The following is a 26,421-nucleotide window of genomic DNA, read 5'->3' as shown; positions in this document are numbered from 1 at the left end:
CATTTGGATTCCTATTATGAAAACTTGTGTACATCTTTTAAATTCAAATTGAATATTTAATTGCATTTATGTAAACTGTAGTGTAATTAAGAATAAGTGAAATTGCCTGCTCTATCTTTTTAGAGTTTAGTTTTTTTTAAGCAACAGATCTAGCCTTCCTTGATATTCTGAACTGAGTATAAAAATTTGAATTTGAATTGCTGTGATCGTAGAATCCCTAACATGAAGAAAGAGGCCATTCAGTCCAACGAGTGTGTCCTAATCCTCTGAAGAGCATCTGATCCAAACCCAGCCCCCTACCTTACCATATCCAATCATTTTGTCTGCATATTCCTGGACACTATGAACAATTTAGCTTGGCCAATCCAACTAATCTGCATCCTGACTGAGAGGGGGATCCAGAGCACCTGGCAGAAACCCACGCAGACATGGGGAGAATGTGCGACTGCACACATTGTCCCTGGTGCTGCAAGGCGGTAATGCTAACCACTGAGCCGCCCATTCATTTTGTTGGGCCTTTCCAATAGTGCAGTAGAATTTGACTTTGTGAAATAAATGTTGATTTGTTATATTCATCTCAAAGATTTCATTGTAATTTCTTTTAGAAGATCAAATTGCGCCATGTTAAATTTTGTCTTCAGTGCTGTAGAGTGAGATTCAGCTCCTTTTGCCTTAAGAAAAAAGGCAGCTCCTGCTATGAACTGGTCTTGATTTTGTTTGCCATGATCTAATCATGCATTAGTTTCCCAACAGACATTTTTATTCACATGCTTATATGTGGACATCAATTTATTCTCTTCCCAGATCTACCTCACCAGAAACAAATTCTGTTTTAGTTGGTTTGAAAGGAAATTGAAATTGAAGTTGCTGTTGTGTATTAAGTAAACATTCCCATGGTTTCGACTAAATCGAAACTAATATGCACTCAAATAAAGTTTGTATTTAATTAGGATTTAGTTCTCGAGAACAAAGAAGGAATGAATCTGGGAAAGATTATATAGTCCATCTCCTCTACTCTCCCTTATATTTCTGTGTTCTCACGTTATTTTGCATAAATAATGAGACAAATTTTACCTGACCATATTGTATTTTTCTCAGCTTGATAGTGTTGACTCTTTCTAGCGGGTGCCAAAACATTTGATTAAATAACCTCATTAATTTCAGAACTGTAATAATTTGTTGGGGGGAGGGGCACATGGGGTGATGAAGATTGACAAATATTCCTCAATTTATTTTTTTTTTCTGAATGGCAACATATATATACCATAATTATACAGCAATGGAGCTAATGGCTCAGGAAATGATATGTCATTGAAAGATGTTTGCAGCCTGAACAATGCAGATTTAAAACATGACTGGTGAAACTACAGTCAATGGGTGGAAATGAATTTTTTTGCAAGTCCGGCTTGTATATTTTGCTTTGGTCAGCCATGATTTGTCCAAACTAATGTGTGACATGGAAAATTACGCAGAATAAGAAGTTTGTGGTAAGCCTACAGAAGGCAAGAAAATAATGTTGCTGTCACAATTATGCATTCTGCCATAAATCGGGTCAGGAAGTGGTTTGGCAGTGTTATGATGAAGGGTTTTTTTAAACAAATAGGTCAGAGCTTGAATGTCAACTTTGAATGTTCTTGAGAAACTGAGCTAGTTTCTACTTTTTTTTTCTAAATTAGGATATAATATTTAAAAAATGAACATTAATGCCTCTTTGTCACATTCTGCATTTGAATCATATTTCAGTAATAATTCCACGTTTTGAATCTCACTTTTGTGCTTTGCCTAACAATTAAGTGAGGCTATTATGATATTTGAATAGTTTTTTTTCTGATTAGTTTCACTGTATTTAAATTACTCAGTACTTAAGAGCAGGTGTTGATCTTTTATCCCTTTAAATTTACGCCAACCTTTTGAGATCATGAATATACTTATTAATTTTATTTTCAAATGCAAGTGTGTAGCCACATACAAATTTACTAATTGCCATAGTTGAATGGTTATCTCACAGCGACCAGTCATAATACAGAAGGGAGAGGGAGGGTTTGGTGACGTGGTGTAATGAGGCCCACATTTTTTTCTCACTATCAGGAAAACAAAAGAACTGATCACTGACTTTAGCAAGGAAGGAGGAGAACATGCTCCCATCGACACCAACAGAACTAAGATAGAGAGAGTGGACAGTGCCAGGTTCCTCAGAGTGACGATAATGGACAGCCTGTCCTGGTTTTTCCATATAGTTGCGACAGTCCCAGTGCATCCTTCAGGAACCCTTAGCATTCCAGAGGATTTGAAATCTGACAATATGGCACTTTTTTTTTTACAAAGAGAAGACAATAAACAAGTAACTATCGATCATTAACTTAACGTGTGTTGTTGGGTAATTGTTAGCATCTGTTATGAAGAATGTAATAGCAGAGCATTTAGAAATAAATGAGTAAGAAGAGTCAGCATGGCCTCATGAATGGAAATAATGCCCAACAAATGTACTATAGTTCTTCGAGAGGTTACAGTAGGATAGAAAAAAGCTATTTTGATTTTCAGATAAGTTTGATACCACCCGTTAACAAGATTAGAGACCATGTTATTAGAGTTAGTACTTTAAAGATAACTTAGAGGATTGGGTAACCAGTAGAAGATAGAGTTGGGAGAAGGCAATCGGAGAATTAGGGCATTTTCAGGATGGCAGCCTGTAACTAGTGCTGTGCCACAGAGATCAGTGCTGAGGCCCCAATTGGTTATAATTGATATTACTGGCTTGGAACAGGAGTGAATGTAGACAATAGGTACAGGAGTAGGCCATTCTGCCCTTCGAACCAGCACCACTATTCATTATGATCATGGCTGATCATCCTCAATCAGTATCCTGTTCCTGTCCTATTCCCATAACCTTTGATTCCACTATTCATAAGAGCTCTATCCAACTCTTTCTTGAAAGTATCCAGAGACTTGATCTCCACAGCCTTCTGGGGCAGAGCATTCCACACACCCACCACTCTCTGGGTGAAGAAGTTTCTCCTCAACTCTGTTCTAAATGGCCTACCCATTATTTTTAAACTGTGTCCTCTGGTTCGGGACTCACCCATCCGCGGAAACATGCTTCCTGCCTCCAGAGTGTCCAATCCTTTAATAATCTTATACGTCTCAATCAGATCCCCTCTCAGCCTTCTAAACTCTAGGGTATACAAGCCCAGTCGCTCCAATCTTTCAACGTACGATAGTCCCGCCATTCCGGGAATTGTCCTCGTGAACCTACGCTGCATTCCCTCAATAGCCAGAATGTTTTTCCTCAAATTTGGAGTCCAAAACTGCACACAATATTCCAGATGCAGTCTCACCAGGGCCCTGTACAGTTGCAGAAGAACCTCTTTGCTTCTATACTCAATTCCTCTTGTTATGAAGGCCAGCATGCTATTAGCTTTCTTCACTGCCTGCTGTACCTGCATGCTTGCTTTCATTGACTGATGTACAGGAACACCTAGATCTCACTATTAATACCATCTTCTATATCATTAATATATATTGTAAAAAGCTGCGGTCCCAGCACTGATCCCTGCAATACCCCACTGGTCACCGCCTGCCATTCCGAAAGGGAGCCGTTTATCACTACTCTTTTGTTTCCTGTCAGCCAACCAATTTTCAATCGAAGTCAGTATTTTGCCCCCAATACCACGCGCCCTAATTTTGTTCACTGGCCTCCTTTGTGGGACTTTATCAAAGGCTTTCTGAAAGTCCAGGTACACTACATCCACTGGAACTCCCTTGTCCATCTTCAGAGTTAGATCCTCAAAAAATTCCAGAAGATTAGTCAAGCATGATTTCTCCTTCATAAATCCATGCTGATTCTGACCTATCCTGTTACTGCTATCCAGATGTGTTGTAATTTCATCCTTTATAATTGACTCCAGCATCTTTCCCACCACTGAGGTCAGACGAGCTGGTCTATAATTCCCTGCTTTCTCTCTCTCTCTCCCTCCTTTCTTAAAAAGTGGGACAACTTTAGCCACCCTCCAATCTGCAGGAACTGATCCTGAATCTATAGAACATTGGAAAATGATCACCAATGCATCCATGATTTCTCGAGCCACCTCCTTCAGTATCCTGGGATGTAGACCATCAGGCCCTGGGGACTTATCAGCCTTCAGACCTAACAGTCTCTCCAACACCATTTCCTGGCAAATATAAATTCCCGTCAGTTCAGGTCCTTCAGCCACTATTATCTCTGGGAGATTGCTTGTGTCTTCCCCAGTGAACACAGATCTGAAGTACTAATTCAACTCTTCTGCCATTTGTTTGTTCCCCTTAATATATTCCCCTGTTTCTGTCTTCAAGGGCCCAATTTTAGTCTTAACCATTTTTTTCCCTTTCACCTACCTAAAAAAGCTTTTACTATCCTCCTTTATATTTTTGGCCAGTTTACCCATGTACCTCATTTTTTCTCTCTCTATTTCCTTCTTAGTTATCCTCTGTTGTTCTTTGAAAGCTTCCCAGTTCTCCATTTTCCCACTCATCTTTGCTATGTTATACTTTTTCTCTTTTGATTTTTTTATGTTTCTTAACTTCCCTCATCAGCCACGGCCAGCCCTGCCTCCTCTTAGGATCATTCTTCCTTTTTGGAATGAACTGATCCTGCATCTTCTGCATTATACCCAGAAATACCTGCCATTGTTTCTCCACTGCCATCCCTGCTGGGGTATTGCACCATTGAACTTTGGCCAGCTCCTCCCTCATTGCTTCATAGTTCCCTTTATTCAACTGAAATATTGTCACTTCCGATTGTACCCTCTTCCTTTCAAACTGCAGATTAAAGCTTATTGTATTATGGTCACTACTTCCTTATGGCTCCTTCACTTCGAGGTCCCTGATCAAATCGGTTCATTGCACAACACCAGATCCAGAATTGCCTTCTCCCTGTACTTTTACTAAGTTTAACGGTAACACCACAAAAGTGGGAAGGCAAGTGATGAGGATGACCTGTAGAGTCTGCTGAGGGATACAGACCCATTAGGCATGTGAATAAAGACTTTGCTGATGGAAAATAATGTGGCAAAATATGAGGTCATGCAATTTGGCATGAAGAATAGAACAGCTCAATATTGTTTAAATGGAGGAAGACTGTAGAAAGTTAGAGGAATTTAGGTGCCCTTATCCATGAATTGCAAAAAGCTAGCATCTAAGTTTCATGGGTCATAAGGAAGGCAAATGCAATGTTGGCTTTTTTCAAGAAATAGTGTATAATAATAATGAAGTCAGGCAAAAATAAATTCAAGCACTTGTCAGATCACATTCGGAATACTTTGAACAGTTTTGGACCCCCTATCTAAGAAAAGGAAGATACGCTGGTGTTGGAAGCAGTCCAGAGAAGGTTCATGATACTGATACGAAGTACGGAGTGACTGTTATTAGGAGGCTTGAGTAAGGTGGGCCAGTACTCACTCGAATATAGATGATTGAGAGGAGATCTTATTGAAACATAGGATTCTTGGAGGACTTGACAGGGTAGATATGGAAAGATTTCCTTTTGTGGGAGAGTCTAGGACCAGAGAGCATAAAACAGAATATAAGTCACCTATTAAGACGTACGTGAGGAGGAATTTCTTATGTGGGGGTAGTGAAACTGTTTAATTCTTTACCACAGAGGATACTGTTGAGACTGTATCATTAAGTATACTCAAGACTGAATCATCTGTCTATCTCAATCAGTAGAGGAATCGGGACTTACAGCGAAAAGGCAGGAAAGTGGAGTAGAGAGTTATCAGATCAGCCGTGCTCTAATCAAATGATGAAGTCGACCGTGGGCTGAATGGCCTACTTCTGCTCCTTATAGTGTCAAAGACAAACAACAAAAATCATTTTCCAAAGACGTGAAGGCAAAACTGGAGTTTCTACATGACCGGAGCAAACAGTAATTCTGTGCTGGTTTTCGACTGTCATATTGATTGCAGACGGTCTCCATCAATGTGTGACATTTTGGTTTTGCAAATGCTTAAGGATTCATTATTAGTCTGTGTATTGAGTTCACATTTCATGCTTTGCTAAACATTGGACGGGAGGAGTAAATGTTAAACTTTACACCTCTCTTACTTGAGGGTCAGAATAAACTTGTTAAAATTGCAATGCCTTCAGATAACCCTAGAATGGTCTGAACTGTGGAAGAGTACTTAGGGTTATTTGCTTAATCCAGTGTCCAGGAATGATTATATTTCATTATACCTTATCATAATTTGCAGTTTTTCTCCTGGGATTTATTGGTACCTTTAATTTTATCCTGATGCTGACTTGTTCTCTCTCATCTTCTGAAATCTTGGTCCCTTTATTTTCTCTCACCAGGGCTGATCTCCCAACCAGGCCCATGTCTTTAGTTCCTCAAGTCCAAGGATGCAGACTTGAGCAAATTCATTGCCTCAGATCTGGCTAGAGTATCAAATGTTATCTTCAAAAATCACCCTGGAGGGCAAGAGGAAAACTCCCGTCTATTTTTCTGTTATTAAATCTTTATTAATCATAGTTTCTTTATCCTTTTTCTCTCCATTATCAGTTTCAATGAAATAATCATGGACAAGCTTCAGGAGGATTGAGACCATTGTATGACTTCCAATTCTACTGCTTCTTGCCCACCTAGCCAAATGTTCCCCAATCATTTTATGTCTTAGAAATGAACCTGCTTTTCTTACTTCTCTCTCTTCGCCTGCTTCATTCTCCGCAAAGCCTCAGCTAATCTTGCACTTGAGACTAAGTTGTTTTTGCTTCAAAAAGAAGCTAAAATTGTGAATGTTTTCCCCCCCCCCTCCATTATTGTCCATCTCTTATTCAATGTCATACTTACCACTTCCTGTTTAAAAACAGCATTTTCTATCCCCTACAATCAATGCCCCTTTCAAAACTTTTTTGAGTTTAAAAATCACACAACACCAGGTTATAGTCCAACAGGTTTAATTGGAAGCACTAGCTTTTGGAGCACCGCTCCTTCATTAGGTGGTTTTTCTGAGTTGCATGTGTGGGTCCATATATATCTCAATGTAAGTTTGGATGTTTATGGTCAGGTCTCTGCCCTAATGTAGCAAATAAGTGGTCCTAACAAAAGCACAGCAATCTTTCTGCACCTTCAAAACAATTGATTGCACAACTATCTTCCAGTGTTTATCCTCTGTTATCCAGGTTTATCACAATCTTGGGGTCTGTTAATTAAATATATTATTTCAACCTTTTGTTCTAATGCAACTCAAAACTGAAACATTTTCTTGAAGAGGTAGTTTTGATATCTGCTCACTTTATATTGGCTGCATTTTGCATGACTTCAGACTATCAAGAGAATTTAAAATAAATGATCAACTGGTGTCTCCTCTTTGTCATTGACTTGATCCTTCCTTGAAACTCTTGATTTTAAATTTGTCTGTAGAGAAACAAAGGATAAAAACATTCACGAAGTTCCCCAAGTCTAGAATATAGACCAAACAAGTTGGGATACAGATGACTAACCAGGTTCTAAATACATCTTTTTTGAAAAAAAATTATTATGACACTTAATTGAGTTAATCCCATTATCATGCTTCTCTCATCGTCATAAATGTTTGGAGAATATGTCTCCGGTTTCTCTCAAAATTTGAAAGGATATTTATTCCATTTGAAGAAATTATGCAATCTAAGGACATAGTCCTCACACCTGATACCAATGACTAAGTACATCTGTCTGTTAAAGGAAATCTAGTGAGTTTATATATTGCAGTGCTAATGATTTGATCCATACAGAAGGTGTTCATGGAACTACAATATTACGAAAATATCTTCAAACAATTTAGCAGCACACCTTATTTGGTAACACTGTGTTATGAGTTACCAGTTTCATTTTAAGCAATTAGTTTTCAGCATGACAATGAACTAACTCAGCATAAGGCAGAAAAATAAAACTTACTTTTTCTTTGTGTCATTTGAGTTTAAGGCTCATTAATAGATGTTATTGCCAATTACTAGTTTTTTTTCCTGTTATATTTGTTGTAAATTGGATTAGTTTTCTCACCACATAGTGGCTGGAATAAATTGGACTGATTTGATAAAGCACAGGTTTCATGCATGAGTAAGATGATGAGTTGAAAATGTGAAGCCAAATGAAACTGGTAACTCATAATACACAGTGGCAACCTCATGGCTGAACTGTTTCACTATGGAAGAGTAATTGTGCAAGAATATTAAAACTAATGTGGAATCAGCTGTGACATGTAAAAATGTGGCATGGTATTCAAGCAGTCAGATTTGATTTTGTTGCTCATCAGTCCTCGCTTGACCTGTATTTGATATTTTCCTCATCACTGCAGTTCAGTCCTGTTTGTCAGCTTTGCAGTTTGTACTTCACAATCCAGGTACAGATCTTGATTGTTCTCGGAGTTGTTCTTTGCATGAAGAATAAGATCCTTATTCTGGTCTGCATTCAAGGGCTTAAAAAGTTGTAAAGAAGACCTTGTATCAACTGAGTATTATAATTCCAGAAGTTCTCAATAATAATACAATAATATTGACTTCCTCCACCACCAACACAATGGCAGCAATATGCACCATCTACAAGATGTACTCCAGCAACTTACCAAGCAGCCCTGGACAGCACCTTCAACACCCATGATCTCTGCTACCTAGAACAACAAGGGCACCAGATAAATGAGAACGCCATCACTGCAAGTTCCCTTCCAGCCCCCAATACCATACTGATTTGGAAGAGATGTACCATTGAAAGCCTACTGTCCAGATGCAAAACGGCCTGATATGGCAACTGCTCTGCCCAGGACCATAAGAAACTACAGAAGGTTGTGCGCACAGTCTAGACCATGACAGAAGTAACCTTCCATGCTGTGTGATTGTGCTGAGATCATGCTGTGTACCTACACTTTTAAAGAACAGTTTACACTTGGGAACCTGAAAAAAGGTTTATTGGACTTGAAATGTTAATGTGGTTACCCTCCACAGATGTTGTCAGACCTTCTGAACTTGACACACATTGGTTTTTTTAATTCCATTTACATGGCTTGCTGTCATCGAAAGGTTGCCAACATCATCAAAGATCCATCACACCCCGGCAATGATCTCCTACAACCTCTTCCGTCAGGGAGAAGATACAGAATCCTGAACATGTACCTGCAGATTCAAGAACAGTTTTTTCTGGCTGTCCTTAGACTGATGAATGGACTGTATAGCATCAAATAACACTGATTTTGCTAACATTGATCTCACCATCACACATCCTGTGCAATGTAATCTGTATGCCTCTGCCTAAATCCTTTTGATCTATACATACTTGCTTCCTACCATCAATCTGTACTGCTCATTAAACAAAGCTTTTCACTGTATTTTGGTACATGTGACAGTAAATAAATCAATCAATTTCTTCGCTGTTACTGGGTCAAAATCGTGGAACTCCCTAGCACAGCACAGAGTGTGTGATATATATATAGCAAGGACTGCCGTGGCTGCAGAACACTGATCACAACCTACTCAAAGACAATTAGGAATAGACAGTAAATGTTGGCCTTCCAGTGACACGTTTCATGAACGAATGGAAAGCAATGCATTTTCTGAAGAGTCCACTGACTAATATGGTAATACAATGAGGCCACTCTTCACTCAAGCTGACTTCATTTTGTATATGCAAATGAACAAAAACAGTGAATTTCAATTTATTTCATTCATTTGCATTTTGTGGCGCATCAAATAACCGTGTGTGGCATATTTAACTTGTCTGGCACTAAAGAAGAGAATCTTAAATCCATCCTCATGTCTGACTTCAATCCCAAATCCCTCAGACTATCTATTACACTGTTCCCTTTCTGCTCTGGCCCTTTTGAGGAAGTAAGTCTTAGAATTCTGAATCTGACTTTAAAGTTATTTTACGCCATAGATCACAAATTTGTTTCAGCCCTAATAGTTGAAAATCTTGTAATTGGACAGCAAGATCATGCCGTGTGCCTACACTGTTAAAAGAACAGTTTACGCTTAGGATCCTGAAACAAGGTTTATTGGACTTGAAATGTTAATGTGGTTTCTCTCTACATATGTTGCCAGACTTTCTGAACTTTACCCACACCGGGTTTTTTTCTTTCAGCATCTGCAATTTTTTGCTTTTATTTTTGTGTGAATTACTTTCCTTGATTTGCTGAGGTGCAACAAAAGAGCATGTAGGAGGGCCGGGTGCAAAGAAATAACTCGTAAACCTCAATACTGACATCAGAGCCTTAAAATACTCCACTGTCAGAGCAATAGTTTCTGAAGTCTGTAACTGCCTCAGGATTTACCTTTAGGGGTGGATTCTGGATTAAAATGGGGAACTGGATGTTGGGGGGTGGGGAGCGGTGTACGTGCAGCACTGTATTTCATTATCAGAAGAGAGTATAATTCTCTTAGGCTGTCTATTTGCCAAAACCCAAACATATTGGAGCAGTTGGTAGTTAAACTTTAAGTCCAGCAGTACTGCAAGTGATGTCTAAAATATCTAAAACAGTTAGAATGCCTCCCAGTTTCATGCACAAGGCCTTTTATCATGCTTCAATGTTAATTTTGCCAAAAATCAGTTGAGGAAATATGCTTCAGAAAAACTTATAAACTGAATGTGTTGGCACCCACTTGTATGTCAAAGCTAGTTTCTTCCAAAGATTGAGCAGAACCTGGCTATTCTTCCCCTTGAGCCTGCTCTGCCTGAAGTGCCAGAACTATCCAGAATACACAAGGTACATCCTCACCAATGTTGTATATGCCTTCCTAGTTGCTTGCTTCGAAGAGGTTATAGATATTTTTTAATGATGTTTTTAAAAAGTGCACTGGCACACATTGGACTCAATGTTGATTCTGTTCTCTCTCTACAGATGCGGTCAGACTTGATGAGTTTCTCCAGTACCTTCTGTTCTAACTCCTTACATGTCAAAGTCTTCTTTCTTGGGCGGGGTAGTCCAAAACTAGAGGGCATAGGTTTAAGGTGAGAGGAGAAAGATTTAAAAGGGACCTGAGGGGAAAATGTTTCATGCCGAGGATGCTGCACATATGGGATGCAGTGTCAGAGGTAGTAGTGGTAGCAGGTACAATTATAACATTTTAAAAGGTATCTGGGTGAATATATGAATAGATAAGGTGTAGAGGGATATGGGCCAAATGCTGGCAAATGGGACGAGATCAGTTTAGGATATCTGGTCAGCTTGGACGAGTAGGACCAAAGGGTATGTTTCTGTGCTATATAACTCTGACTGTTGAGTCGTGAAATATTCATAAAGTGGTTCTTCTTTTATCTTGACATGTTAATTAACTTACATTATGATAAAGTCAGATGAAGTAAGGGTAAAAGAAATGCGATTTTCTAATATGGTTACCTATTATGCATTAATCCAACAATGTTCAGCAATGTTCTGACTGGATATCATTTGCCTAAAAATAATCATTCTGTGCTTTGTAGAGCAATAACACTTGAAAATGACGCTGTTTCCAGGAAAACAAAACATGCAACATTAACCTAGTCCTATCTACTCACTAGTTAGCAAATAAATAGGAACTTAAAAGCAGAAGTTGGCTGTTTGGGCCTTTGATACAGTTCCATCTTTTTGATCAGACTGTGTCTGATATTGCTGTGATCTCAAGTCCCCTTTCCTGTCTCCCCGTCATAAACTTTGACTCCCCTTTCTATCAAAACTCTTAACATTTCTTAATATGCAGTAAATGACTTAGCCTGGACTGCTTTCTGGGAAAGAGCTAAGAGAAAACCATTCACTTCATTCCAAAAATGTGTCTAGTCTTCCCCAGAAGAGGAAAGATCCTCCCATTAACCACCCTATCATATCCACTTGGAATCTTTCTTGTTTCATTCAGGTCATTTTGCATTCTTCTAAAGTCCAATGGAAATAGAGTTTGCTCAGCCTTTCTCTATCCCTTAGGCCTGTCACCCAGAAATTAGTCAAGTGAAACTTCTGTGAATGGCTTGTAACTCTTACTTGATAAAGGATATGGGGACCAAAACTGAACACCTCTGTTGATGTGGTTTAACCAGTGCCCTGTGTAGCTGCAGTAAAATTCCACTACTGTTGTATTCCATTGCCCCATAATAAACACAAATCTACTGTCTTCCTTATCACTTGCTGTACCTGCATGCTAATCTTTTGTGATTCATGTACTGGGATACCCAGATCACTGTATGCCATTGAGTTCTATAATCTCTCTCTATGCTGTGGTTCTGTTCGCGGTGCTGGAAGTTTTTGTTGCAAACGTTTCGTCCCCTGGCTAGGCGACATCATCAGTGCTTGGGAGCCTCCTGTGAAGCGCTTATTTGATGTTTCCTCCGGTGTTTATAGTGGTCTGTCCCTGCCACTTCCGGTTGTCAGTTTCAGCTGTGCGAAGCGCTTCTTTGGTGTTTCCTCCGGTGTTTATAGTGGTTTGTCCCTGCCGCTTCCGGTTGTGAGTTTCAGCTGTCCGCTGTAGTGGTTGGTATATTGGGTCCAGGTCGATGTGTTTGTTGATGGAGTTTGTGGATGAATGCCATTCACATGGCATGGCATTCATCCACAAACTCCATCAACAAACACATCGACCTGGACCCAATATACCAACCACTACAGCGGACAGCTGAAACTGACAACCGGAAGTGGCAGGGACAGACCACTATAAACACCGGAGGAAATATCAAAGAAGCGCTTCGCAGGAGGCTCCCAAGCACTGATGATGTCGCCTAGCCAGGGGACAAAACGTTTGCAACAAAAACTTCCAGCTCGGCGAACAGAACCACAGCAACGAGCACCCGAGCTACAAATCTTCGCACAAACTTTGATCTCTCTCTATTTAAATAATTTTCTGCTTTTGTGATCTTCCTGCTAAAGTGAACAAGTTCACATATTCTGACACAATACAATCTGCCACATTTACCTACTCACTTGCCTATCTGTTTCCATTCATAAACACTTCATCCTTTCTGGACATCTTATTCTCCAACTAAAAATAGTATATTTGGAAATTTAACTACTACATAATTATCTCCTTCATCCAAGTCATTGTGTAGATTGCGTATAGTTAAGGCTCTCGTACTGATCTTTGTAGCACTATACCATTTATAGCTTACCAACCTGAAAATGAACCACTCATTCTTAATCTCTCCATCCTGTCAACTAACCATTTCTATATCCAAGCAGGAGTTCCCTTTCAAAATGCCATGTTGACTCTACTTGATCCCATATAATTTTTAAGTATCCTGTTGTAACCTATTTAATATTGGGATATTAGCAATTTCCTCTGTGAGAGATGTTAGGTTAACTGTACAAAGGTTTGCTTTCTCATTCTTTTTCCTTTCTTTGAACAAAGGTGTTGCATTTGATCTTTGCCAATCCAATGAGAGCCTCCTAGAACATAAATGAATCTAAGTTTCTGAATTTAAACTTTTGCCATTGATAAATGATAAGTTTGAGAACATATTTCCTGATATCTATTGATGTTTATTTGAATTTGAGGGCAACAATTTGGACTACAGGTGGACAGAGATGAAATTTTATGCTGTCTTTATTTTTCCCTCTGCACAGATGATCAGAAACCAACAAAACCAACCGGCCCAATGGTACCACCCAAAAAGCCCAGCCTCCCTTTGAAAGGTCATCCTTTTAGAACATCTGTGCCTCCTAGACGACCAGAGAAACCCTCAGTGCCACTGCCTTTACCCAAGTAAGATTATTTTTCTGAGACTATGCTTTATTGTCAGTGTTGTGAATATATTTTGGGTTGAAGTAATGGATAATAAAAGTCCATTATTGAAGGCATTTACTGATTTTATCATAATTTAGGAAGACAGATTTATGGTTACACCATCAAAAAACCTCACTCTTAAAAGGGTAAATATTACATTAAAAGAGCTTATTAGAAGAACTGAGGTTCAAATGTTTTGCTCAGCATATTCCTCCTTGTTTGCTATAGGGTGTTCAGTTAGCTCAGTTGGCTGGATGGCTGACTTGCAATACAGAGTGTCACCAACAGTATGGTTTCAGTGTTTGCACTGGCTGAGGTTACTATGAAGGACTCCCCTTCTCAATCTCTCCACTTGCCTGAGACACCAGGTGAACTTCAGGTTGAACGACCACCAGTCACCTCTCTCTCATGATGAAATAACTTTTTATTTTTATCCATTATATGTGGAATGAGCAAAAGTGTAAAAAAGTACACATAGTGGCATACTGGGATATGAATGAGATTTTACTGCTGACTGAGTAGCCAATGAGTTTGCAATAAATTTGTTCATGTTTCCATTCTTGCTGTTGATTTGGCAAATGAAAGCTCATTGTTTGACAATGGTTAAGGATGTTAGTAACCTTATCAACCAGAAGTAATATTCCAATCGTTGTTAACCTGGGCTTAAGTAGGAGTTATAGTTGACCAGAAATGTAAATACCGTGCCTACAATAGCAGTTGAGAGGTTCATAATTCTGTCACAAATATTTCAGCTAATTCCTCAAAGTAGGGAATATTGGATGAAATACTGTCCTCTTACTGAGATGAGTCAAGTTCCAGTAATTCTGAAGAAATGCCATCTAGGGCAAAGCAGTCCAATTAATGAACTCCTATTACACTTTAATATTCATTCGCTTTGTCACCATTCCACAGTGGCTGAAGTGTGTAACCTGCTAAGACTCCTCCAGTACCTTCCAAACCTGCAATCCCCACCACACAGAAGATCAAAAAGAGCAGGTGCATAGGAAGACAACCAAGTACATGTTGCTTTCCAAGTCATGCACATCCTAATAAAGAACCATATCACTATTTGCTTACTGGAACTTGGTCAAATTTCTAGAGTTCCCTTAACAGCACTGGGGACTTGACTGTACAGGATAGGCTGGGATTCCTCAAGCAGATAGCTCATCATCTTCTCAAGATTACTTGGGGATGGGGAACAAATATTGGTATTGCCAGAATTCTCCAATTTTTATGAAATTATTTTAGAAGATATGCAATGATGGGTATTATGTTATTTCATGGGGAGGAAATATAGCATTCCAGAGTTTAATGACTTGAAACCAACTATTTTACCAACCAAATCTGCATTTGAACTTTTCTGCTTTTTGGACCACTTTGTGTAAACCAAGTCCTGCCATCTACTACATCTACTTAATGTTTTCAAGCAACAAGGAAAGTGTTTAATAATTTATTGACTCTGGCTTCATCTAAGATTTGTAGCAGAGAAGCAAAGAAATTGTAGTAAAACTTTTATAGGTTGTTGATGACATCTCAACTAGAGTATTTTGTCAATCTCTTGTGCACCAAACTTTGAGGACATCAGAACTTTAGAAAAACATGGATGATATAGGGTGACCACTATATGCACGAGAGGTACGTTTTGAGATCTATCATGGAAGCCCAAAACCACTGATAGCAGCGAACTAATTTATTTAAATGGGAAATTTACCTCCCCGGCAGCCCCCGCCTGCTTCTGCAATGTTCCATGTAATATGTTCAAGCCACGGGTAACTGAAACCACAGTAACCAGACCCACGGGTATGGCGGTTGCTCCGTATTTACGAGAGCCATTATATGAAATAAGGATTTGCATTGTATTAAAAGACTAAAGCTGCTGAATTTTTGCTTTGTTGTAAAAGAGGTTGAGAAGAGAGTGACTCAACTTTGAAGGCTTGTGAAAGAGAACTGGACACAAAGTGTTTACATTGACAGGCCAATAACTCTGGTATACCAATATGATTTTATTTCTTATATAGTGATTTATGATCTGTAAAGGTGATGGAGGCAGATTCAGTGATGACTTTCAAATGGGATTTGGATGCTTACATCTGTGGGAAAAGGGCAGAGGAGTTGATGCTAACTGAATGCCTGCTATAAGGAACTATCACAGGCTCAATGAGCCAAAGCACCACCTTGTGCTATGCTGCTCCATAAACCTTCATTCCACTTGCCCTTTCTAGAAATAGCTTTTTTCTGATTTCAGTTTTGTTGGGAATCTACTTCAGTCTCTGCTACATTTCCATCACACCAACTAATGAAAGCAGAATAATACTGTCTTTACCCGAACAACCTTCACCTCCATTTAGTTTGCCTTCAAATAAATGACTTATGAGATCTGTCTTTGTCAGTGCAATATTTTGTCGCTGATGATTAAATAAATTTGAATTCCTATTGCTACTTTTGTATCCTCCCCATAATGGGTGGGTCTAAGAGAGTCACAGAACTGTAAGCATACATAAAGAGACCATTTGGTCCATTTGTGTTCAAGCACTCGGAGTCTTATTAGAAACATTCCACTAATTTATTTTCCCACTGCATTGACCTCCAAGATCTGTGGCTTCTAGAAATGGAAGCCTCCTGAGGCCTGAATAGAGCTTCCCACAAGCTGCACAGCCGCACAGCTCAGTGGGAACATTGGTCATGACTTATTGCCATTCTCTGGCCTTTCAATTAATGACTCTGAAGATTCTTCCAGTTTGAACAATTATCTGATGTCCTCCTGAATGCCGCAACTCAATCTCTCCCCACCGTGCTTCCAGGCAGTGTGTTTCAGACCCAAACTACATGTTGTGTGGAAAACAGAAATTGCTAGAGTTCTGTTCAGATCTGTTCTGTAGAAGGGTCACTGGACTTGAAACATTAACTCTGATTTCTATTCAAGGTGCTGCTAATACTACTGAATTTCTCTTACAATTTGTTTTTGTTTGATTTCCAGAATCCATAGTTCTTTGCTTTATTATTATGTTTGTATGGAAAGGTTTTTTTTTTCTCACATTGCACTTCTTTGGGTAAATTACCTTTAATTTGTGCCTTCACATTCTCAATCATTTCATGAGCATGATCAAGTTCTCCTCATCTACTCTGTCCAGCTCCACAGATTTTGAGAATTTATAACAAATCTCTGTCTTCTCTTCAAGAAAAAACATCCCACCCCCTTCAATATCAATTGAAGTTTCTTATAATTAGAATTATTCATGTAAATGCCTTCTACACTCTCCAATGCGTTCACATTTTTCCTGAAGTGCAGTGCCCAGAACTGTACCCATTACTCAAGTAGAGATCTAACTAATGTATTATCCAAGTTCAACATAACCTCCTTTCTCCATACTTGATGCCTGTTATGGAAGCCAGATATACCGAATCCTTTAGCTGCTTGCTCTTGTTACAAGGTGGAAGTTGACCCCCATGATAACTAAAGCCAAAGCACCCAGAGAGGAGCACCTCGCCTCATAATCTGTTAAAAGAAGTGTGACAAAGGGTATAACCTCCCTCTCACCACCCAATCTGTTATAAAGGAGGTTAACTGAAAGGAATCTCTGATACTCACTTTATCAGTAACAAGTAACAATTTATTTATCTAGCTTCAATAGTGAACAAATTAACAGAATTCCTAACAAACTGAACAATTACTCCCTAACTACTATCTATTCTCAAACTGAATGAAATTCTATTGGTATGTTGTTTCAATAACCTAGGTCCCACTTACTTAAATCCATGTAATAAGAAACAATAAATTAAAACTTAGTCTCTCAAAATTCGCACTGAATGTGTCTTCTGGAATGTTTCTCTCCCTCTCACTGATTTTGTGATTGGGAAGTTTTCTCAGAAATGTTTCTATTCTGAACGCCTCTGTCCTTTGAATTCTGGTGTCAAGGATATTCGCTAAACGTGCCGTGTACCTTGATAAAAAGATTCTTTTTCCTGAGAGTGGAGATTTCTTACCTCTTCAGATGGCAGTTGGCGCTCTCCTCACTGTCCAATCTTTTACACCTGTGCTGACATATTACTTTTTTTGCATCCTTGATTGGTCCGATGTTGTCAACACTATTAGATTTAAATTTAATTGGTCCTTAGACTCCAAGTGCCTTTTAAAATTAATTAGTTGAATTTGAAAAGGCTTGTTGTCTTTGGTAAAAATGCTGATTGAAAGTTTGATGCAAAATGTTTGAGGCAGCAAAGGTGGCTCAGTGGTTAGCACTGCTGCCTCTCAGCACCAGGGACCCAGGTTCAATTCCTGCCTTGGGCCACTGTCTGTTTGGAATTTGCACATTCTGTCCATATGTGCATGGGTTTCCTTTGAGTGCTCTTGTTTCCTCCCACAATCCAAAGATGTGCAGGTGAGGTGAATTGGCCATGCTAAATTGCTCATAGTATTCAGCGATGTGTGGGTTAATTGCATTTACCAGGGGTAAAATATAGAGTAGATGGGGAATGGGTCTAGGTGGGTTACAGATTGGCCGTCAGTGTGGACTCGTTAAAAAATTATTATTCTATTGAAGGGTGCACAATGGCTCAATAGTTGGCACTGCAGCCTCACAACGCCAGAGACTCTGGTTCAATTACTGCCTCTGGCCACTGACTGTGTGGAATTTGCAAATTCTTTCTGTGTCTGTGTGGATTTCTTCTGGGTGCTCTGGTTTCCTCCCACAATCCAAAGATGTGCAGGTCAGGTGATTTGGCCATGCTAAATTGCTTATAGTGTTAGGTGTATTAGTTAAGGGTAAATATAGGGTAGGGGAATGGATCTAGGTGGGTTACTCTTTAGAGGGTCGGTGTGGACTTGTTAGGCCAAATGGTCTGTTTCCATACTGTAGGGCATCTAATCTAATCAAATCTGTGTACCTGCACTTTAACTGCTGTTCAGACATCAATTTTAACTCTAAGCACTGAAAAGAACACCATCTTTGAAAGGGATGATGCAATGCTTTTCCCCATTTTATACTTTTCCCATTTTTACACACTAACTTCGTAACACCTTTGCTTACCTGCTTCCATTAATGGTTTACACCTGTATTCACTGGGGTCTTGCTGTTCCTGTGCACCCTTTAGGGTTGAGTTAGGACTGTCAACTATAGGATTAGACTTTAATTAGTTCCTTACAATCATATAAACAATGGCCAGGAGTAGGCCATTGAGTCCCTCAATACTGTTCTGCCATTCAATAAGATGATGGCTAATCGGTTTGTAACCTAAAATCCTCATTTCCGTCTCTATCCGATACTCTTGCATAGTCTTGCCGAAGAAGAGTTATCCACCAATGTTTAAAAATGTTAAAAATCAAAACTGAAGATGAGCCCTATCAGTCTGAAAACATTAACTGTCTTTCCAAAGATGCTGCCAGATCAGCGGAGATAATATAATTTCCAGAATCCACAATATTTTGTTTTGAGTCTGGGAGTTGCCTTCATTATATTCCAATCTAACAGGACCTTCCCCATTTCAAGGGCATTTCGGAAACCTTTTCTTAGAAAAAAAGCTCAACTATATCACTAGCTGCTGCTTTTAACATTTCAGGATAAAGTCTATCAGGATTCAAGGACTTGTCAGCTCACAGCTCCAGCAGTTTACTCAGTGCCACTTCTCTAGTGATTGTAAATTTCCCGAGTTCCTCCCTTCCTTCTGTTTCCTGATTTATAGCTGCTTGTGAGATGTTACTTGTATTCTCTGTAGTGAAGATGACTGAAAAGTACCTGTTTATTTCATCAGCCATCTCTTTTCTTCTATGATTAATTTGGGTGGCACAGTGGCTCAGTGGTTAGCACTACTGCTTCACAGTACCAGGCACCCAGGATTGATTCCAGCCTCGGGTGACTGTTGGTGTGTGGAGTTTGCACTTTCTCCCCGCGTCTGCGTGGGTTTCCTCCCAATATCCAAAAATGTGCAGGTTAGGTGAATTGGCAAAGCTAAATTGCCCATAGTGTTCAGGGATGTGTAGGTGAGGTGCATTAGTCAGGGGTAAATATAGGATAATAGGGTTAGGGAATTGGTTTGGATGAGTTACTCTTCGAAGGATCGGTGTGGACTTGTTAGGCCGAAGGGCCTGTTTGCACACTGTAGGGATTCTATGTGTATATTATAATTGTTAAGACTTACTTTCCACAGATCAAATGTTTGCTTTGCTAATATTTAAAAATATTTATAAAATCTCTTTGCTTTTACATCTCTGGCTAGCTTTTCTTCTACTCTAATTTTACCCATTAATTTTGTGAACTTTTTTTATTTTTTTGTATGTTTTATCCAATCTACCAATCTGAAACTTGTATTTGCACAATTGCATAATTTTATTCTTTACTTTGTTACCATCTTTGACCCCTTTCCAGTCAACCACAAATGGTCAATCCATCTCTTGGAATTTTTTTTAATCTTCAGAATGCTTCTATTCTGTGTATTCTGAAATGTTCCCTGAAATGTCTTCCACTACATATCTGTTAATCAAATCCTTTAACCCAATTCATTTTAACCACTTCTCTATTCATACTGTATAAATTATCCTTATTTAAGTTTTTAAGTGTCTCAGATTCTTTCCTCATCCCCCTCCTTCCTTGAGTATTTACCAGAAAATAGTCAAACTTGTATATCACGTTGACTCTGATTACTACTTACTATTTCAAAACTGATTATTGAGATAAAACAGTCTAGAATTCCCCAATGCCCACTACATTGAGTGGAAGGTTTTACACCAGTACACTATAATCCTCGATTATCCGAACGGGACGGGTGGGGAGTATTCTGTTCGGATAACTAATCTCCTCATAAACAAAGGAAGTAATTATGTAAAAAAGCATGTTTTCAGAGTTTTTTTTATTTCATTCAATCAATAAAATGTGTACAAAGACTGGATATTGCTTAAAAATGCATGATATTTTCCAAATAAAATCACTTTGTGTGAATAAAATTCATTGCCGTGGAGATCAGTAATTAATTTTCAAAGAAAATATCTAGTCACTGTTGCTTGAGCTGCTTGTGTTTCTTTGCTCTACGGTTCCAGTTGAAGCTTCATGTACACTTCAAATGAGGCATCTATTAAACGTATATTGTTGGCGTCAATTTTATCAATCTTGGATGAATATATCTTTTAGACGCAACAATATGCCTCACAGGTATAAGAGTCACAATAATTCTATCTAACATGAAGTCATTTTTAATTTTAAATACTTAAAATTAGTTACAACTTAGTAAATATGATATTTTTGGCAGTTTTGCTTGGTCATAGTTTCCAGCAATGAAAACATTGGAAATACCAAAGCCAGCTTTTTCATCACCTAATACAAACTCCTCACTCATCCTGATTTCATTTCATTTGCCAGCTTTCAAATTGAAACAGATCATTCAAAATTCTCATTGCAATTCTGACAACACTCTCTCCATTTCAGACCAGGTGAAATCCTATCCATTCAATTGCAATCTTATTTGATAACTGCAATGCTCTTCCAACCGTCCTTCAAACCACACCCCTTGCCCCACCTCATAAACATTTAGACCATTTAAAATCCCATATGCTGTTGCAGTCCACCCATCGCCCTCACTGATGCACCCAGATTTCCCAATTGCAATTATCGCACCAGTGTCATTAACACCTCTTTGATGTAACGTTTTCACGGGACCTTGAGATCTTGTTTGGATAATCTGAAATTTGGATAATATTCTGATAACTGAGTCTGACCGTATATATTCTCATCTGTCAAAAGTATTTTGCATCTCTCACTCAAAATAATTGAAATAGCTTCAGAAGTCAAAATTTGAGAATTGGAACCAATGTGCTCATCACCACGGTACCATTGGTTAGATACTAAGCTCCACAGGTATGGTAAGTCCAAAGCTGGTGGATTTTCTTGAGTAAAGCTAGATGACTCCAACTGTTTTGGGCTTGATTTTCTAATTGCAATGACCTCTCTTGTATACCAGTTGAACAGTTTATTGACACTGACTAAACATGTGCATAATAAAAAAATACTTGGCTGAAATACTGCAGAATTGTGAAATTTTCCACCAATCGATCATTAGAAAATGCTGTGTCACAATGATTCCATAGAGTTTCTTTTGTGGGGAAATACAATACTACCACATTTCTCAAGTACTGTTTTATTTCCGGCCTTTTGAATTTGGAAAGATGGATTATGATTGATTGGAAAAGTTTGGTTGTGGTTTGGATTAACTTGGGTAATTTCACCAGCAATATTTCAATTGTACTCAAACAGAAATACAGTCAAATCCTAATTAGGTCCCATTATTGAGAGGCACACGGTTTTACCCTCCCTTCTACTTGATTAGCTTGTCAAAATTGTCATGTTAATTAATAGTTCTTCAACTAATTTCTATGTTGTTGAAGCTTTTCATCTTGCATTCCTAGGAACTAGGGCACAAGAAACCAAACTTAGAAAGGGAATAATAATTTCTACAGTTTACAAAAAGCCTGCAAATACTTCTGGACAAATAAGGGTGCAGGTTGCTATTTGACAGATCAACCTGTTCCACTAAAATGTGGACCTGCCCTGGAAATATAATTTTGGCAGCCCACATAACACCATTCATAAAGTAACTAAGTGGTTGATTATTACATTGGTATTTAGGCAAGTGAACTATGGTGGCATGACATTTGTGAAATCACAATATAATTAATTATATGACTCTGACATCAGTAAGACAGAAGATACCAGTCCAGAATGAGCATATGAAGAGACAGCTTTTGGTGCTGTATGTGATAACCTCCTCTGTACACATGTAAATAAAGGAGCATTACAGTCGATAGCGTTGAAGAGCCTTACGTAGAGACAAAGAGAAGCCTCAGAGACAGTATGTACAGACACATGGGCATGGTATTATCACGTACAAATTTCAATATTTGCTTTAAACATAAGATAAAGTGTAATCCGGCTAATCATACTCTCTCATTTTTTGGATTGCTATGCAGAAAGCTGACCTGGACTGAGTGGACGACATGGCCTCCATCTGTGTTATGGAGACTACTTGAGAATGAAGACAATGGGACTGTGTCATCCAGCTTTTTGGACAGATGACTGTGATTGACTCTATGATACAGTTAACTACATGATAAATTCTTTAATAATTTCTGCATTGTTATTTCAACAGAATAAATGGAGAGGTGCCTTACAATCGATCTAAGTCTGATGTTGAATCAGCTGTGCTTAGACCAAAATCTGAGATGCAGTCGTCAATCATTCGACCAAAATCAGGAGAAGTTGAAACTGACAAAGCTCCTGAAATAGGTGAAGCATACAATAATGTTTAAGATAAATTTGATTGGTGAAATCATTTGGTCATCAAGGTTAAACAATTTGGTTTGGTATTTCTATTCTTGAATGATACTTTTCCAGATACGTGCATACAAAAAGATGAATTGGGAGCATGAGCAAGCAATTAGGCACATAGAATCTGCTCAAGCCATTCAATAAGATTATGGCTGATCTGATTGTAACCACAAATCTGTATTCCGACCTATCCTGATGAATGTCACTGTCTTGTTTAACAAAAATCTTTCTGCCTATTCCTGAAAAAGTAGTGGAAACCAAATCCTGGATTGTTTTTAAATAAGGGAATTCCGAAAACTGACTCATGACTGTCTCAGTGAAAATTTCACCTAACCTCTCTTTAAATATTGCTATACCTGATTTTTAATTAGTGACCCCTAATTCTATATTCTCCTGGATGAGGAAAAGTCTTCCCTGTTAAGACTCTCAGGATCATCAATGTCTCAAATCAATCCACCTCCTCTAAAGTGTAATGGATTCAAATTTAGCCTGTCAAACCTTCCCTCTTATTCTAGGTGTTAGTAGGTCTTCTGTGATTTTCCTCTAAAATGTATTTACTTTGTTTCTTGAGTAGGGTAGCCAATATTCTGTGTCATATTCCAGATAGGATCTCACCATTCCCTTGTGTAAATGAAGCACAACCTTCCTATTTTGGTAATCAATTCAGTTCACCATAACAAAAACATTCTATTAACTTTCCTAACTACATGCTGTACCAGCACACTAATCTTCTGTGACTCGTGCATAAGAACACCCAAGTCCATCTACAATTTGTCACCACTTAGATACAATACCCTTTTTATTATAATTGCATGCTTTCCCATAATTTTCTCCATTTACCACATCTTTTCCGTGCTCACTTGACCTATCAATATCTTTTCCTCCTGATCCTTGTGTCATCGGCATATTTAGTAACCATACTTTTGGTCCCTTCACCCAGGTCATTTATCAGGTCATTTATGTACATTGTAAATAGTGGAAGTCCTAGTACTAATTGCTGTGGTAGAGAACTTCTTAAATCTTGCCAACGTTGAAAAGATCTGCCTATGTCCAGTGTCCATTTTGTGTTAGTGAGCTTCTATCCATGCTAATATGCTATCGTCTACACTGGATTTTTTTATTTTCTACAGTAGCCTCTGATGTGGCACCTCAGCAAACGCTATTTGCAAATCCTAAGCACAGAAACCACAACTGGTTTCCTTTATCCACAGCATGTGTTGCCTCAGAACTTCGATGGATTGGTCAAGCATGATTTCCCTTTCACAAAACCATGTTGGCTCTGCCTGATTGCCTTGAACTTAACTAAATGCCCTGCAGTAACCACTTGAATAATTAGTTTGACTATTTTCACTAAGTCAGATGTTAAGCTAACAGGTCTATAGTTTTCAGCTTTCTGCCTCCATTTTCAATACAGGAAGTACATTTGCTATCGTCCAATCTAATGGTCCTCTCTCGAAGCATGCATGTTTTTAAAATCAAATCAATGTTCCAACTATTTCACCAGCCACTACTTTTAAGAATCCATGTTGAAGTCCATCAGGACAGAGGGAACTGCAGGCTAACAACTCCAACAATCTACTACCACTTTTCTGGAGATTGTGATGATCCTGAGTCCCTCAGTGTTTCCATTTCTTGATTTACCACTACTTCTAGGTTGTTACTTTTATCTTCTATAAAGAAGAGTGGTGCAAAATACTTGTTCAATTCATCTTTCATGTCTTTGTTTTTTCATTTTTTTGTTATCTGTGTTCTTTTGTGGCCAGTGTTCCTGCTTAACTATTTAAAAGCTTTCTCGAATGTTGCTTTCCAACTTCTTGAACTGCTGCAGTCCATGTGCTCTGAGTAAAAAAACAGCTTTGTATATAAATGGGAATTATTTCAACTTTTGCTAAGTCATTTTCTGCATATTATTTTGTATTTAGCATTAGTGGCCTCTTCTACTAGTGGTTTTCTCATTCCCAGAAAGGCACAACCATCTTTTCTTCTGTCCAATATATTGAATGATGATGTGACTTCGAGCTGGTAAAAGACACCTCGCTCTCTGTACACTGGCCTCTAGAATGGATTATTTAAAATATCCCACAAGACTATTCAAACAAAAATAGGCACTTCCTTCTATCCATCTCTACCAGCTTTTATTTCCTCAGCCAAAATCACAAAACATTCTGCTGGAATTTATTTTAATGCTGTTTGTTGGTTCTTATTGCATACATTGCATAACATGACCAACTAATAGAAAGAAAATTTGCAATTTTAAAATGTATGAGAAAAAAACCCTGTTAGTGAGCAAAAACAAAAAAAAACAACTGGACACACCTAAAATATATTTTCTTAAGACATGAATGAGGTAGCGTTAGTATTTTTATGTAAGAAAAACCCAAAGCGCCTATGGTATTTTGCAGAAAATTACTTAGCAAAATTTGAAATAATTCCCATTTATATACAAAGCTGTTTTTTACTGAGAGCACATGGACGGCAGCAGTTCAAGAAGTTGGAGAACAACATTTAAGAAAGCATTTAAATAGTTAAGCAGGAATACTGGCCACAAACTACAGGGTTTTTTTCTCATACAATTTAAAATTGCAAAATTTCTTTCTATTCGTTGGTCATGTTATGTAACGTACGCAGTAAGGTCTAACAAACGGCATTAAAATAAATGGCAGCAAAATGTTTTGTGATCTTGGCTGAGAAAATAAAAGCTGGTAGAGATGGATAAAAGGAAGTACCTATTTTTGTTTGAATAGTCTTGTTTGAAAAGTTGAAGTCCTGAATTGGAGAAAGGCCAATTTTGACGGTATTAGGCAAGAACTTTCGAAAGCTGATTGGAGGCTGATGTTCGCAGGTAAAGGGACGCTGGAAAATGGGAAGCCTTCAGAAATGAGATAACGAGAATCCAGAGAAAGTATATTCCTGTCAGGGTGAAAGGGAAGGCTGGTAGGTATAGGGAATGCTGGATGACTGAAGAAATTGAGGGTTTGGTTAAGAAAAAAAAGGAAGCATAGAAGAGTATAAAGAAAGTAGGAGTATACTTCAGAGGGAAATCAGGAGGGCAAAACAGGGACATTCTATTTTGGGAAATAGAATTAAGGAGAATTTAAAGGGTTTTTACAAATATATTAAGGAGAAAAGGGTAACTAGGGAGAGAATAGGGCCTCTCAAAGATCAGCAAGGCGGCCTTTGTGTGGAGCCACAGAAAATGGGGGAGATACTAAATGAATATTTTGCATCAGTATTTACTGTGGAAAAGGATATGGAAGATATAGACTGTAGGGAAATAGATGGTGACATCTTGCAAAATGTCCAGATTACAAAGGAGGAAGTGCTGGACGTCTTAAAACGGTTAAAAGTAGATAAATCCCCAGGACCTGATCAGGAGTACCCGAGAACTCTGTGGGAAGCTAGAGAAGTGATTGCTGGGCCCCTT

At 38.5% G+C, this 26,421-nt stretch overlaps 1 protein-coding gene across 8 annotated transcripts in view; it reads left to right on the top strand.

The window, feature by feature from the left end:
* The window catches only part of LOC122544104 (CD2-associated protein), a 240,807-nt gene that overhangs the window by 186,452 nt on the left and 27,934 nt on the right, over positions 1-26,421 (top strand). For all 8 annotated transcript variants that reach the window (XM_043683151.1, XM_043683183.1, XM_043683171.1 and 5 more), the window contains 2 exons: positions 13,527-13,665; positions 22,819-22,955. In XM_043683151.1, the coding sequence (XP_043539086.1) occupies positions 13,527-13,665; positions 22,819-22,955 (276 nt within the window). The remainder of the gene's footprint in view (positions 1-13,526; positions 13,666-22,818; positions 22,956-26,421) is intronic.

This window comes from Chiloscyllium plagiosum, chromosome 3 (genome assembly GCF_004010195.1).
Source record: "Chiloscyllium plagiosum isolate BGI_BamShark_2017 chromosome 3, ASM401019v2, whole genome shotgun sequence".
Taxonomy (NCBI): Eukaryota; Metazoa; Chordata; class Chondrichthyes; order Orectolobiformes; family Hemiscylliidae; genus Chiloscyllium; species Chiloscyllium plagiosum.
The sequence above is the reverse complement of the archived record's forward strand: the minus strand, read 5'-3'. Positions and strand labels throughout refer to the sequence as shown.